General features: G+C 37.7%; 1 protein-coding gene across 3 annotated transcripts in view; it reads left to right on the top strand.

Annotated features, from left to right (window-relative positions):
* Positions 1–16,335, top strand: part of MTMR2 (myotubularin related protein 2) — a 93,436-nt gene that overhangs the window by 53,398 nt on the left and 23,703 nt on the right. For all 3 annotated transcript variants that reach the window (XM_081100153.1, XM_081100152.1, XM_081100151.1), the window contains 6 exons: positions 1,862–1,937; positions 8,028–8,122; positions 8,277–8,387; positions 10,809–10,910; positions 12,655–12,738; positions 15,531–15,680. In XM_081100153.1, coding sequence (XP_080956279.1) covers positions 1,892–1,937; positions 8,028–8,122; positions 8,277–8,387; positions 10,809–10,910; positions 12,655–12,738; positions 15,531–15,680 — 588 coding nt within the window. In that variant the 5' untranslated portion in view covers positions 1,862–1,891. The remainder of the gene's footprint in view (positions 1–1,861; positions 1,938–8,027; positions 8,123–8,276; positions 8,388–10,808; positions 10,911–12,654; positions 12,739–15,530; positions 15,681–16,335) is intronic.

Genomic DNA, 16,335 nt, shown 5'->3' with positions numbered 1-16,335 from the left:
AATGAGTATTTAAAAGTGTATAAGATAGGGTACCTCTTCCCTAGGAGTCTGGTGGGGAAGAAGACAGGCACTTAAAGTGGGTGGTAATTGCCAGTTTGGCGCTCATGCCCAGGAGAGATCTAGCCCAGTTTTGAGGGTCTACAGAAGGTGTCCTTTAGGGCAGTTAGCACCTTGTGTTTTCTTCCTTTTTAACCTTCTATTGAAGATTTTTAAGTCTACTTTTTGGATTGAAATAAATACAAGTCAAAAGCTTTAAAAAATGTTTGAGAATCATTTATTTTAGTGGTATTGGTTCTCACTCTAATGAAACAAACCAAGGTTAAAGTAGAAGGCATGTCTGCTTACAGAGACCACTGCTCAGCCCTCCCCCAGAACTGGCTTAGACAACGAAATGGATGGTGGTGCTACTTGCTAAGTATGGAACGCAGGTCAATTTAAGATCTGTTGAGTTCAAGGTGTCTGTGGGACATCTAGATGGGGAGGAACATTAGTCAGTTGGATGTGTAGAAATAGAGTCCAAGAAAAATTTCTGCTGACAGTGTAATTGATATTAGATGAAGTCATAGAGTATGAGATCATCAGGAAGTGAGTAAAGTGAAAAATGGACAAACCTCTGAGGAACAGGAAAGGTTAAGGCAGCGGTTCTCAACCTGTGGGTTGCGACCCCTTTGGGGGTCGAATGACCCTTTCACAGGGGTCGCCTAAGACCATCGGAAAACACACATATAATTCCATATTGTTTTTTGTGATTAATCACTATGCTTTAATTATGTTCAATTTGTAACAATGAAATTGGGGGTCACCACAACATGAGGGACTGTATTAAAGGGTCACGGCATTAGGAAGGTTGAGAACCACTGGGTTAAGGAAAAGGAATATAAAGGTCATTGAGAAAGAATGGCCAGGGAGATGCGCAGATAGTGTCAAAAGTAGCTAAGAAATAAAAATGAAGATGGAAATGTCCATTGTCTTTAATAATTAGGAGGTTATTGGGAAGAAAGTGGGCTCCCTCCTGGAAAGGGTTGGGTTATGTGAAAAACCAGATTGCAGAAGGTTGAGGAATTAATGGGAGGTAAAGAATTGTTGACAATGAAGTTTATTGTTTGGGAGTGAAAGGGGTGGAGCAGAGTGGCTTGAGGTAGCTTGTGTTTAATATGTGATGTGAGAGTGTGTGTGTGTTTGTGTGTGTGTGTGTGTGTGTGTGTTCCTTCTCTTGTTGTAAATCCACTAGAAAACTGGACTTACATTCTTGGAATCCAGTGTAGCATCTTTCATAAGGGAGCTAATTAGTAAAACATTATTGATCATGATTTTGATTAACTTAATATCTCTTTTTCAACAAGATTCTTTATCAACTCATTTCTAAATTCTCTAAATGTTAAATCTACATAAAAGCTTGATTTTGTCTGAGTTAGAATGCATTAAGGCCTTTAGACCTACCTTACTGGAAAGAAATTGGGCTTTGTAGTCCACTGAAAACTATAATTCAAATCTAGATTTTGACACTTTTTAGCTATGTGATCTTGAACTAATTGTCACTTCTGGCCTTTTCTTCCTCATCTAGGATTGAGGATAATAACACCTAACCTTAAAGGGTTGTGTAGGATTCAATGAGGAAATGTGTAAAGGGTTTTGTATATAATACCTTATACTAAGTAGGCATTCAGTAAATGCTCTGTAGAAAAATTGCAGCTTTATGTGTTACACACGCCAAAACTACAGTTTTTATAATTTAAAATAGTATGTGTAATATAATGTTATAACTTTACATAAGAGCAAGTATACTTAAAATTCAGCAAAAAATTAACCTTTAAGTAAAAAATATTTCTTTTCTTGTCCCTTCCTCCCCTTTCCAATCCAGGTCCTGAGGGAGTCTAACAAATTAGCAGAAATGGAAGAACCGCCGTTGCTTCCAGGAGAAAATATTAAAGACATGGGTCTGTAATGGTATTTTTTGCTGAATTTCCTTCTCCTTTCTGACTATAAAGACTATTCAGAACACCTTTCACCTCCACCCCTTTCACTCTCAATATACAGAGAGCAGGCTTACTGTCCGGAACACCTCCTGTCCTGTAGCACTTTTTACTGCTAGCCTTCCCAGCTATAGCCTAGGCTTAGACCTGTTGGTTTTGTTCGTATTTGGACTGCTGGGAAACATACAAACAGAATATTCTGCTGCTTCTCTGGTTTGCTTTATTTTCATTGAAAATAAGTGATTTGAAAAAATACATTGCTGAATTCTGTGAAAGAAAATGTCATTATTTTGAATTGCCACAGGAAGATAGTGGGTTGCCTAGATAAAAAACATTGAATTGCCACTTTGTACAAGTAATTTTTCTGAAAACACTTTCTGTCCTCTTTATTTTTTTCTACTCTGATTAAACTCAGCTCAGTTTTTGGGTGAAAATATTTCATCTCCATTGCAAAGCAAGCTATTTGCATATGGGTGTGTGCCTTTCTTTGTCCAGCCTATAGAACAAAGCATTAACTTATTGTATGAACTAGAAACTAGAAACATGCATTTAAGCTTTTTTTCTTTTGTCTTCATGATTTTACTTTATTTATTTATTTATTTATTTATTTAATTCTTTATTGTTTAAAGTATTACACGTGTCTCCTTTACCCCCCCCCCCCCTCATTTCTATCATATGGTAGAAAAGGAACCACCACCCTCGCCCCCATCTTCATGATTTTACTTTAAAATACCCATAGCTCTTGAGACTCAAGTAATATAATAGGAGAATAAAGTAAATGGTTTATTAACCTGGCCAGTGTGGCTCAGGGGTTGACCGTTGACCCATGAGCCAAGGGAGTCACGATTTGATTCCTGGTCAGGGCACATGCCTGGGTTGTGGGCTCGATCCCCAGTAGCAGGCATGTAGGAGGCAGCCTACTGATGTTTCTCTCTCATCAATGTTTCTTTTCCTCCCTTTTTCTTCCTCTCTCTGAAATCAATTAAAACGTATTTAATAAAATAAATGGTTTCTTAGCCAAAGTAAAACCACCAAAAAAAATTTTTTTAAAGGACTTAGTAAATGCTTAATTTTCCTTTTCCAGATGTTATTTTCCTGTGTAAAACTAAGCAAGCCAAAAGGTAACTACCTCCAAGTGGGGTGGAGAGAGAGAGAGAGAGAGAGAGAGAGAGAGAGAGAGAGAGAGAGAGAGAGAGAGAGAGAGAGAGAGAGAGAGGACTGACTCTGATGTGAGAGAGATACATCAACTGGTTGCCTTCCCGCATGTGCCTGGACTGGGGCTGGAGATCGTGCCTGCAACCGAGGTAATAGGTTTGTGCCCTGGCCCTATATTGAACCCACAACCCTTCAGTCCGCAGGCTGATGCTCTAACCACAGAACAAACAGGCTAAGGGCAAGAACTCTTTTTTCTGAACTCTGCTATCCAATCAATTACCAGATCCAGAGGAGTTGATCTCTAAGATAATTTCTTGAATTTACCTTTCCTCTTGGGTTTCATGAGCCCTTGGTATCGTATTTATGTGTATTTAATGTCAGGTGCCTATGAGAATCTTCCAGTGGAGATATCTAGGAGAGAGATCTTAGGAGATTAGGAGAGAGATCAGGGTTGGAAGTCCATATTTTGAAATAATCATAACATGGATATTAGTTGAAAAACGGGAGGAGGAAAATAAATCAGAGAGTGTATGGAGTGAGAAGAGGGCCAAGAACATAGCTCGGTAAATGTTTTGGAATCATATGGTAGAAAAGGAACCAGGGAAGGAAATCGAGGAGTGAAAAGTGTGATAGAATATAAATTACAGAGAACCACACTATATACTTACCTTTAAATAGGTACTTTACTTTCCCACTTCTGCATATTGGATTAGGTTTTTTCTCTGCATTGAGTGCTGTCTTATTATCCCTACCCGTCATTGGGGCACAATTCACAAGCCTGTGTTCCTTGAACCTTCTCTGATCTCATAGCTGAATGGACTTCCTCTTCTCTGTCCTAGAGCACGCTTTTGTGCCTCTCTTTCTGCACAGATTGCATGTTGTCATGTATTACATTTATTTGGATCTATTTTTTATCCTTATAGGTATTTATTCTCAAGGCCATTATAGTCTGTCTCCTGGAAATTATTATGGATTCTTCCTCTGTGAACTCAGTGAAAATTTGAGATTAGTAAACCTAAGCTCTTTTGGTATGATTAGGCAGTATTAGTATTGCAGATTTAGAGGAATATCTAATATACTAAATAAAATAATTCTGATTCAGAATCATCTATATAGACTTGAATATTGTGCAAAAATTAAATTTAATACATTGAAGTACAAAGCTAGAGTAATGTTGAATATGTTAATTTATGTAGAAAAGATGTTTGATTTTTAGTTGGTCTAATGTCAGTCTGTAGTTTATATGTTTTTTTAAAAGCTAGAGTAGTGGTAGGAACATGAACAGAATGCTTTAGGGAAGTAGCAAGCTCAGATACTGTGTCTTGGGCACGTCAACAGTAGAGGTGGCCTAGGCTGCAGTGTTGCAACCTTTGACACAGGAGTCAGACTATGCTACTCTAGTGGCCTCTTTGCACGATGTGGTTGGAGAGAGATTTGAATTTGTAGACAGAGGAACTGCATTCAAGTCTTAATCTTAGCAGTTACTGGTTCTGAAACATTAGGCATTTTATTTTACTTCTCTGAGCCCCGGTATTCTCATCTAAAACTTGTAGTTAATTCTAGGTCTTACATTTAACACATTAAGCACCCAGCCTGTTTTGTCTTCTGGACAGAAAGTATAGTGTCAGTCACCGGTGACTGACTGGGCGCTTAATGTGTTAAGGGTTGTTATGAAGATTGAAGGAGGGAGGTACTCAGATGAAAAGTACTTTATAAACTCTGAAGTGCTAAGCTGTCAGTGCTGGTTGTTATTACTGTCATTTGCTCTGGAAAGGTGCCTGCTCATAGTCTCCCTTTTACTTGGTACAAGCCCTGCTGAACGTAAACTCTTTACTCAGAGTGACTTAGCTGTCTCCAGCCTGAGGAGGAAGAGTAAAGTGGACGGAACAACACAGAGCCTATTGATGATAATAGTAACATGGGAATAAATCCTTGTATAATACTTTTAATTTTGAAAGCACTTTCACTTGTATTATCTCATGATATGCTACGTATCCGGTCGTCTGATTGTCCGTTTAACCAATCAAAGCATAATATGCTAATGATATGCTAAGGCCACTCAACCGCTTGCTATGACGTGCACTAACCATCAGAGGGCAGACAGTTGACTGGTTGGTCGACCAGTCAATGGTCTGACCAATAGGTCAGCTTGCTGCTGAGGTCTGGCTGATCGGGACTCAGCAAGACGGGCCAGACATGCCCTGGAGCCCTCCCGCGGTCCCCCCTACCTCCTGGCTGGCCAACCTCCCGTGTCCCTCCCTGGCCCCGATCCATGCACCGGTAGGGTCCCTTGGCCTGGCCTGCGCCCTCTCGCAATCCAGGACCCCTCGGGGGATGTTGGAGAGCCGGTTTAGGCCAGACAGTGGAATGACCAGTCACTGTGACATGCACTGACTACCAGGAGGTAGATGCTGAAGCAGGAGCTGCCCCCTGGTGGTCAGTGCGCTCCCACAGGAGGAGCACCGCTGAGCCAGAAGCCCGGCTCACAGCTGGTAAGTGCAGTGGCAGGAACCTCTCCTGCCTCCATGATAGCGCTAAGGATGTCCGACTGTATCCCCCCAGGGCTCATGGACTGCGAGTGGGTGCAGGCTGGGCTGAGGGGCCCCTCCTACCCCCTAGGGCAGCCGTGGGCAAACTACGGCCCGCGGGCCAGATCCGGCCAGTTTGAAATGAATAAAACTAAAAAAAAAAAAAAGACCGTGCCCTTTTATGTAATGATGTTTACTTTGAATTATATTAGTTCACACAAATACTCCATCCATGTTTTTGTTCCGGCCCTCCGGTCCAGTTTAAGAACCCATTGTGGCCCTCGAGTCAAAAAGTTTGCCCACCCCTGCCCTAGGGCATGAATTTCATGCACCGGGCCTCTAATTTTAGAATAAAGGGGTAAGTGTAACAAAAGCATCAGACAAGGAGGGACATACTCTGTATTAGAATATAGAATAATAAGGTTGATTTACTTGTGTAAGAAAATGGCTCTGCAGGGAATCCAGAAATGATTTTACTAACATGAATAAAGCTTTCATGGTTGAGGTAAAAATTCATAAAGTTAAGAAAATGTATGCAAGGCAAGTTTGTGTATCTTTCTATAATGATAGGTTTGTTTAATTTTAAAAGTTTTCCTCTAAATGACATTCATTGGAAACAATGATTTTTAAAAATATTGCTCATACTTGAACATTCCCAAAGGAACTGTTTTGAAATGTTAGAAATGTTGGTTAGATTAGTCTCTTGATCCTGAGCTGAGTAGGCAAATGCACAGAGAGTGGACCTGTAGCACACAGGCATTTACATTTTTTAAAAATTTAAGTTATTTATTGTTTAATGTATTACATAAGTCTCCTTTTTCCCCCATTGACCTCTCCCTGGTCGCCCCCAACACCCAGGGCATGTCCTCACCCCACCCCACCCCCATCTGTGTCCATTGGTTATGCTCATATCATGACTTCCTTCCTGTCCAGTCATCTAAAAACTACACTCTTACCCTTTGAGACAGCATGGAGGGACCTGGAGAGCATTATGCTAAGCGATAGAGAAAGACAAGTCAAAGAAAAAGACAAGTATCACATGATATCATTTATATGTGGAATCTAATAAAAATAAAATGATGAAAAAAACATTCAGAGACATTGAAACATGCAACAGACTAATGTATTTCAGAAGGGAGGATGGAAAGAGATTAAACAAAGAACTTAAATGTATATATGCATAGCCCATGGACAAACAATAGTGCAGGGAATCCTGGGGAGAGGGCGGGAGTGGAGTGGAAGGGATTAATGGGTAAAAAAGGAGGGATATTTGTAATATTTTCAACAATAAAGTTTAAAAAGAAGAAAAAATCAGTCTCATTTAAGAATAATAAAAAGCTGCTCTATCATGAATTCCATACAAAGCAGTCATTTCTTCAAAGTAATAACTAAAAAGCAAAGTCAGGAAGTTGCAATACCTTATTAAATGCATTTCATGTCCCTAAGTTTTCCCAGAAACCGCTTGAGTGGTCCTTATGAATTTGTTGCTCCTAATTGTGCCCTACTTCCTTGGCACAGTGAAGATATTTCTTTATTTGCTGATTGCTACAATAGTGACATTGCAGGAATTTATGAATATTTTAAGAGATAAAAAAACTTTGTATTGGGCGTTATGAATTTTACCATATTAAATATTATTTTGAGGTATTGGTTGGTAGCTGAGTTAAGTAATGCATGTTTTTAAAAGCCTAATGCTGTATAGATTTGTCATACATCATTTCATAAAGCATTGCTTGTGATTATTTCTCCACAAAGTTGGACATCAGTTGCTTGGTCAGGAATATAATATCCTCTTATTACACTATTATTTTTCTAAGAGATTATATTTCATATGCACTTCTCCCCTACAATACTTTCCCATAAATATAATCAGGTCGGAAGTTTTTGGTATAATATGTTTCAGCTATTGTATTTTTAGAGATATGTGGACAGACTAGACTGTGGCCAGAAGACCAGCAGATTGGCAGAGTGATGTTGAAACTATGATAAGATGATTGGTGACTGTGACATGAGACATTTACTGTTAACCACCATTACCACCACCCCTTCACCCACTGCTCCAACTGCCACCTCTATTCTATCCAACAGGGGGAGTGGCTTCTCTGTTTCCTTCTGTTCTGTCTCAGGGTAAGGGACATCCCTCTGCTTCTTCAAGTCCTTCACATTTATTTTCGATTTCTTCCCCTGATTACTGCATGTTTGGAAGCTTGGATTTGGTGTCTGTGTTTACTTTAAATCATTGATTCTGTGATTTTTGAGCATAAGTTAGAATAGCAGTCAGAATTCTATTAAATTTTACTTGTGAAAAGATGAGAGTGCAGTTTTTAATGGTGCATACTCTATAGTAAATTGTGGACCTTTCTCTTTTCAGCCAAAGATGTAACTTATATATGTCCATTCACTGTTCCTGTACGAGGAACTCTGACTGTCACAAATTACAGGTTATATTTCAAAAGCATGGAACAGGTAAGTCTTGTTGGGTTGGATTTTTATGTGTACATTTCTGTATTGTTTGCAGACAGTTTTAATCATTTTTAATCATTTTTAATTAAAGCATTACCAATTAAAATTTTTCTCAGCTATAATTGCTCAGTTTTGTTTTTCTCTTTCCTTCCTTTAGGATCCCCCATTTGTTTTAGATGCTTCTCTTGGTGTGATAAGTAGAGTGGAAAAAATTGGTGGTGCTTCTAGTCGAGGTGAAAATTCTTATGGATTAGAAACTGTGTGCAAGGTAAATTTCATAATATATATGCAGTTTTCTTTAGTATGGAAAACTTTCTATTAATTAGTACTGGTGTTTAGAAACTGGTTACCAAATATCTAATGGATCTTGGAAATGTTATTCTCGTAGAGGAAAACAACATTTAAGAGTAATAAAAAGCTGCTCTATCATGAATTAGACATGAATTCTTTTGGACCCAATAAAATGTACTTTAACATTCATTGTTTCATGTTGAGCCTCATAAAAATCCTGAAATAGGCATGATAGACATTATTACCTTAAACTTACATATTAGGAAACACAAGGATCTGAGCAGTGAAGATATGGCACTTTGTAGTGGAAAAACTGGTTATGATACATTCATCATCAACAGTCTTTCCTCCTTCTAGTTTTCATAATTTTTCTGAAACAATCGTGGGGAAAACTTGATATTTAGACCTTTCCTGTTTTCGTATCAAACTTGCATTCTTTAAATGTATTGATACTTGAACTAAACTTGGATTGTTACAATTTTAGCGCTCAGTCACAGATACTTAACACCACATGCCACTTTGCAGGTCACTGTTCTGCTTGCTGTGGCCTAATGAGTGCTCATCTCAGTTCTGGATCACTGTTGTCCTTTTTTCTGGCCTGCCTGTGCCAAAAGTAAAAGCAACAGTACATGCATAACTTTTAAGATTCTTTCATATGCTAATCTTTGTGAATCTATCATTAAAGGTAATGACTTAGTCATTATTTTTTGCTTTTCCATTATAGTCAGAATGGCTCTAAGAGTGTAGTAACTGTCAACCCTGGGTCAAGCGCACTGCCTCCTCGTCACTCCTCTGGAGTGTAATAGTAAATAGAGCATAGACACCAAGAGAAAATGAACGAGGGTGGCTGAAATCTTGATAATTTCAAGTGCAGTTTTTTTCATAGACAAGACCATTAACAAGCCCAGACATTTGTCAGGGCTTTTGCTGTGGTAGTTAGAGAGTGCTCTGTGGTTAACACAGTGCGTAGGGACATGTCTGCTGTTGTTAAGGTACTTACTGAGAGAAAATAAGGTGTCAGCGTAGTTTCCTGCACATGTTTGTTTTATAGGATGGTAGGGCTAACATTCTAGTTTTAGGTCAGATTTGTAATAAAATGTTCTATCTTTTCATGTACATTGTAGTGTGACGTTTGTGTTTGGTTTTATAGAACAGGGTATGTTAAAGCTATTTTGAGTTCTGCCTAGATTAAAACACTTAAATAAAATGAAGTCTTGAAATTATTTCTAATCCCAAATTTTTTACTAGCTGACGTAGCTCAGTCAGTTAGAGCATTGTGCCGATACGCTGAGGTTGTGGGTTGGATTTCCAGTCAGAGTACATACAAGAAGCAACCAATGATGCATAAATAAGTGGAACAACAAATTGATGTTTCTATCTCTGTCTCTCTCTCTCAAATCAAGAAATAAAAAAATTTAAAAAAAGACAAAGAATTGAAGACAAATAATGTAAGGGAACCTTGGTCTTTAGATCTAACTATAGTGCCCAGATGATACCAACCAAACTGTTCAGAGTTGATCTGCCAGTAGATGGTTGAAGGACTTGGACACGGAGTGGAGAAAGACGTTTAGGCAGAGTTTGGTTCTAGCGGTGTCGTAGCAGGAGACTTACAAAGTGGAGAGCATTATGCTTCAAATACAGTATCTCTATCTCCAGTGTCCACTTTCCTGGACCTATCTTGAGTCCATAAGCAGTGGTAAATTTTCTGTCCTCTGAATTCTGCCTTTTTATTTTTCTCAGTGAAGTGTTGTAATTTCCCCGCCTTCAGAAGATGTCTGAATGATTTTTGTGCCCCACATTTACAGATCTTAACATTTTCTTCCTTCTCCTCCTCCTCCCCTGTCTATCCCCCTCCCCACTCCTCCTCTTCCCAGTTCTTTAAAGCTTTTTAAAGAAAATTGATTTTGGCCCTGGCCCATTTGCTCAGCGCTTAGAGTGCTGGCTCAAGGACCAAAGGGTTACGGGTTCAGTTGCCAGTCAAGGGTGCGTACCTTGGTTGCTGGCTTGTGGAGGAAGTGACCAAATTCATGTTTCTGTCACATCAGTATTTCTCCCCCTCCCCCTCCCACCCCCCTTCCTTTCACTCTCCTTAAAAAAATCAATAGGAAAAATATCCTCGGGTGAGGATTAAAAAAAAATTACTTTGGAGAGAGAGAAAAAGACAAACATTGATTTGTTGTTCCATCCACCCATGTATTCAGTGGTTGCTTTTTGTATGTGCCCTGACAGGGGCTGGAACCTGCAACCTTGGGGATTGGGATGATGCTCTAACCAACTGAACTACCCAGCCAGGACCAGATCTTAATATTTTACAAGATAGTTCCAAGTTACCTAACTTTTCATTAAATAAAAAGTGAACAAACAATGAAAGATGACTTGAAGCCTAAATCTTTTTTAGGATATTCGAAATTTACGGTTTGCTCATAAACCTGAGGGGCGGACGAGAAGATCCATATTTGAGAATCTAATGAAATATGCATTTCCTGTCTCTAATAATCTGGTAAGATGTCTTCTTATCTTTGGAAAAACTGTATTATAATTCTTGATGTAGCATAAAGAAATTTGTCTAGGCTGTCTAGAATCTCTACATTTATGATCCTGCTTTGCCATTCAACCAGATGGGTGTAAGGTTTTAGCATAATCTTTTGGACAAATTTTTTAGTGTAAAGTGAGGAAGCTGGACTAGCTGATTTCCAACGTCCATTCTTGGTACTGACATTCAATAATTATATGATCTTTCCAGAGTGTATCCATGATGAAGAGCAGTATATAGTCTTCATTAGGGTTTGAAATCTCCTTTTTAATTGGGAGCTGACAGTTAAGTTTAGCAACTTTAAGAAGGTAGATACTTAACTGAGTCCCTACAACGTGCTATTAAACAGTGTTAGGCTCCCTCATTTATGTTACACTAGAGGCCCGATGCATGAAATTCATGCCGGGGGCGGGGGGGAGGAAGAGGGCAGGAACGGGGGTCCCTCAGCCCAGCCTTCGTCCTCTCGTAATCCGGGACCCCTTGGGGGATGTCGGGCCTCAAACAGCAGTCGGACATCTCTCTCTCAATCCATAATGCTTGCATGCACTAGTGTGACAATACTTTTCATACAGGTGAAAGTCATCTTGCTATTGTATGGGCAGTTACATTTTTTTGCCCTGATTATAAAAAGTAGTACATAACATGATCCTTCTGAGGCAGTAGTACTATTTTCCCCATCTTATGGGTGGAAGTAGAGAGAAGTTAAGTAATTGGCTTTGTCACGTAAGTGTCAGAATCAGGGCTGACCACAAAATGTGCATGTCATCACTGCGTCATCCTGTTTTTTTTTCAGTGCGAGTAGCCTTGCTAGGTTTTAATTTTTAAATCTAAGAGACTGTTCCCAATATATAGGGTAAGGTCCCAAGGTCTGGCTGGCGAGCAGGGCCATCTGTGGGGCGACTGTTGGGTGGGACAATCTGGGGGCCCCTACTGGCACCCGCCTTGGCTGGCAGCCTGGCGCCATCCGCCGGCTGGCTCCTCCCCCCGATCGCTGCCACTGGTCACCTTCCTCTCAGGGGGTGGACACTCAACTCAGGAGCTGCCCCCAGTCGTGTAGGGGAGGGCAGCTCTTGCATGGAGCGTCTGCCCCCTGGTAGTCAGTGCATGTCATAGCGACCAGCCGTTCCACCAGTCATTCCACTATTCGGTCAATTTGCATATTAGCATTTTATTATATAGGATAATTTTAACTTCCAGAGTAGCCCTATGGTGGTCAATAGTATTTATCCCAATTTTAAAGTTGAAACCAGGAGCAGGTAAGTAATTAACTCAAGGGCTTAGCTAGTAGGGAGTAAAATTTGGAAATAGTACTCTAGTTTTTGTGTTTTTCATCAAAGCTGCTTAACTCCTGATATCTGTGATGTCACACTAATTAATTATATCAGAAGACACCTTTTTTATTAAATGTCTCATTATTTAGCGGTAAACCTAACACAGCTGCTTGTGATATCTGAAGGAATTATGGTGACATGTTAACATTTAATAAATCTTGGTGGTTGACCTGTGCTTTTCTATGTTTGAAAGATATGAAAAAACAATACGTTTTCAAAATTTTAAAATAAAGCTGAAAGAGCAATATAAAAAAAGGATGCCAATACAAATATCCTGGCAGAGAAGTAAATGAAAACATTGGATTTGATGAGGATACATTTCTGATTCATTATCTCCTTAACTGTCTTTTTAGCTCTTAACTCTGTTTACTTTTTTGTAGCCTCTTTTTGCTTTTGAATACAAAGAAGTATTCCCTGAAAATGGATGGAAACTATATGACCCTCTTTTAGAATATAGAAGGCAGGTATGTACTTTTTTCTTTCAATTTTAATATACTATATTCTTTTTATTACAACATTTTATGGGAAGAAGTAAACAGATATATGCTTTAGGGGTGTCTTTCAGTTCCTTAAACTGCTCTTCAGACTATGCCAGTGATTTTTAATGAATCTTTACTTATCTAAGAGTTCACAGATAAATCAATTTGTTTTTTTAAATGTTTAATAGTTTTTAAAATAAAAAGGCAAACACATTAAATTTTAATGTGCTTATAGCATTAAACATTATTTACTCAATTTTTCTCTTTTGGGTATGCTGTAATTTAATTCGGAAAACATTTCAGATAGTTCTGTTTATAATGTAGCTCCACCTAAAAGTTTGAAAGTTTTACATATTCACCGAGGCTACACACTTATGTAAAATGTTAACAAATCAAATCTGGTATCATGACTAAGGTGGGTTGGTTTAATATTTGAATGCTTATCAGTGTGATTTCATTTACCACAATAAGAGATATAGCTGAATCCAATCTTGAAATCTGTGTTATAGTGAGTGTATCATTCTCCCTATTTTTCCTCAGTACACCACTTCCCAAGAGTTCCTGTTCCACAGCATGTGCCCGGGCGGGAGGGGGTGGGGGGGTAGGGAGTGGGGGAGGCCAGGAAGGTAAATGGGGGAAAAAAGGAGACATATGTACTACTATTTATAATACTTTAAACATAAAATAAATTTTTTAAAAAATAAACACTACCTAAAATAGGCTTTATTTTCAACTTTCCACATGTTCATGGTGCTATCTTGAGAAATTAAGTGCAGACACATTGATTGCTTTTTGGTAATCATTAGATTTGGTATCCAAATTATTCTAGAATTCAGGTATGAAAATCATTAAGCTGTGATTTTCATATTTAGATTTCAAACATTGCATTTTAATTACCAAGTTTATCATTTAATCACGTGTGGCAAGTATAATTTGAAATTCCTCATTCAGTTATAAAACCATCTGCTGACAAATATGAAGCAGAATACAGAATAAGTGGGTCAACTAAACCTGGACATTATAAGATTTTTGCTAACCCAAATCTTGGAAAGCAACCAGCATATCTAACAAATGTCTTTATAATTGTAAAAATATTCTTTGAGAATCTGGGTAGAAATTGCTATCTGTTATTGTAGCATTCAAAATAGAACTTTGGAAAGCAGATGAGAATAACCATGTCTAGCAAAAAGAAATAAATTATTATTAAAAAGAAAAAAATAAGTTAAAGAGTAAATGAACAGCTATTCCCATAAAGAGAATTATGAGTTTTGGAAACATGGCAGTCAATAGAGCATTGACCTCTGCAATAAATATATGCTTATGGTTTTTGACCTACTAGATGAATTTGTTGAATTTTTTTCTACAGATACTTAATTTGTCTCTGAGTAAACCCAGCTAAAGTCTTAACAGAAAAGACACTGTATTTATAATTAGAAGGCTCAGTTTATAAAATATATATATATATATATATATATATATATATATATATAATTTTATGTATATTATGGAAGAAAATGAAGATAATCTCTTAATATAAACCTTAAGATTAGACATAAAGCATCAGAGTATTCTTTTTTTAATTGAAAAATATTGAAAGTGGTAATTGCACACTACATAAAATTCAGAAGGTACAAAAGGGTATATTGAAAGGTAGGTTGGTTATCTTCTAGGCCAACCTTGGCCCCTTGCCATCCCAGTTCCTCTCCCTTCAGGAAATATTGTTACTGGTTCTCCATATGTCAGTTCAGAGATTGTATGCCTGCAGAGCTTGTGTATCTATGTATATTACATTTTTAAGCAGATGATAGCATTCTCTGCACATTTTCTGTGCCTTTTTCACTGTGTATGTATGTATATAAAGAGGCTGCTGGCATAGTGCCTGCACATAGTAGGTGCTCAATAAATACATTTTTTACTATAATTTGGTTTCTTTTATTTTTTTCTGTGATGATATGAGTTGTCAGAGGTCAGAAAATTTAAAAAAATATATATTTTAAATTCCAAACATTTAATATAAAGGCTTTTTTTTCTGTAGAATGGAGGGTGAAAAAATTTAAGGTCTTAATAAGCAATCCTGTAGGTGAAGTAGTACCCTAATTTTATTTATATATATATATATATATATATATATATATATATATATATATATATAGAGAGAGAGAGAGAGAGAGAGAGAAAGTAAGTAAATATTGAAGGACCCAATGAGAGCTTAATAATCGACGTGTATTTTTAAAAAATGTTGTATTTCCCTTGACTCTTTTTGTCTTTGCCTTCTGTTATCCTTGCTTTTCTAATATGTTTTAGATTAGAAGTATTCCATTAGTACTATAATGTAGGAGTGAAAACTTTCGTATGGAAGTGGTAAATGTATATATAGCATTGTGGTGGACACTTGGTGTCTTCCCTCTCAAATTTCTTTGTGTAGGTGAATGGCAGTAAAATCAATAACTCAGTGAAATTGAATGATACTGTTCTTTTTGAAGACAGGGAATATTTGCAGTCCCACCATTTGCTTCCTTCCCATTGGATATGTTTAGCACAGACCCAGCACACAAACAGTACTTAACCTATTAACATAAAATCGAATGCCAAAAAGAATGTATATCACTGTTAGAATCTCTCAACCTAATAGGCTGATCACCACAGGCTGAACAGAACTATTCCAACAACTTAAGAGCTGGACAGTGGAGATGAGAGAGATTGAATAGGATGACTTCAGTTTTCTTGTCTTATATTTTAGGAACGTAGTAATTTGTCTTATGTTTTTTCACATACAGGGAATTCCAAATGAAAGCTGGAGAATAACAAAGATAAATGAACGCTATGATCTTTGTGATACATACCCTGCCCTCTTGGTTGTGCCAGCAAGTATTCCTGATGAAGAATTAAAGAGGGTGGCATCCTTCAGATCAAGGGGCCGAATCCCAGTGAGTATGAAGCTGTGATGAGACTTTGCAGATGCTTTTGTACTGAGATTAAGGACTTGGAGAATGGATGCAGGATAAAAATAGCTATAGCTAAAGGTGTTTATGGCGATATTAGAAAATGAATTATTTAATAAACCAAAAATAGGGTAAAAGCTGATTAAAGAAATGTCTGAAGAGTGTGACATGGGTATTAGGTGCACAGAATTGCGTGATTCTTAACTTGAAAACAAAGTTGGTTCTTTGTATTTTCACTATTTATTTATTTTGTTGCACATTCTTGGTGATACATGCTCTTTTCCTTTAAATCCTAGAAACAAGAAAACTTTACAAAATCTTGAATTACTGTGTTCTAGAAAGACCAGCTCAAATAATTTTAAGTACAAAATTCATAGATTCACAAGATTTTATAAGTTGGGCAGTTTGCTGATATAGTAATAAAACTTTAAAAGTGGGACTTAGCCCCTTTTTAAGGTAGGTTTTGTAGAGACAACACTTCCCAATAATCAATGACTTTTATAAGTTAATATCTGATAAAGGTATTAGACCAAGTTTTCCACATCCCAGAGTTGGTTTGAAAGAAAGGTGATGATATTTGAGAGCAGCTCCAATATATCTTTTCATGGCTAGGGTTTGGACCCAATTAAAAAGCAGAGTT

Source organism: Myotis nattereri (assembly GCF_964212035.1).
Source record: "Myotis nattereri genome assembly, chromosome: 9".
NCBI lineage: Eukaryota > Metazoa > Chordata > Mammalia > Chiroptera > Vespertilionidae > Myotis > Myotis nattereri.
Note: the sequence above shows the minus strand (reverse complement) of the source record. Positions and strands in the feature narration are given on the sequence as shown.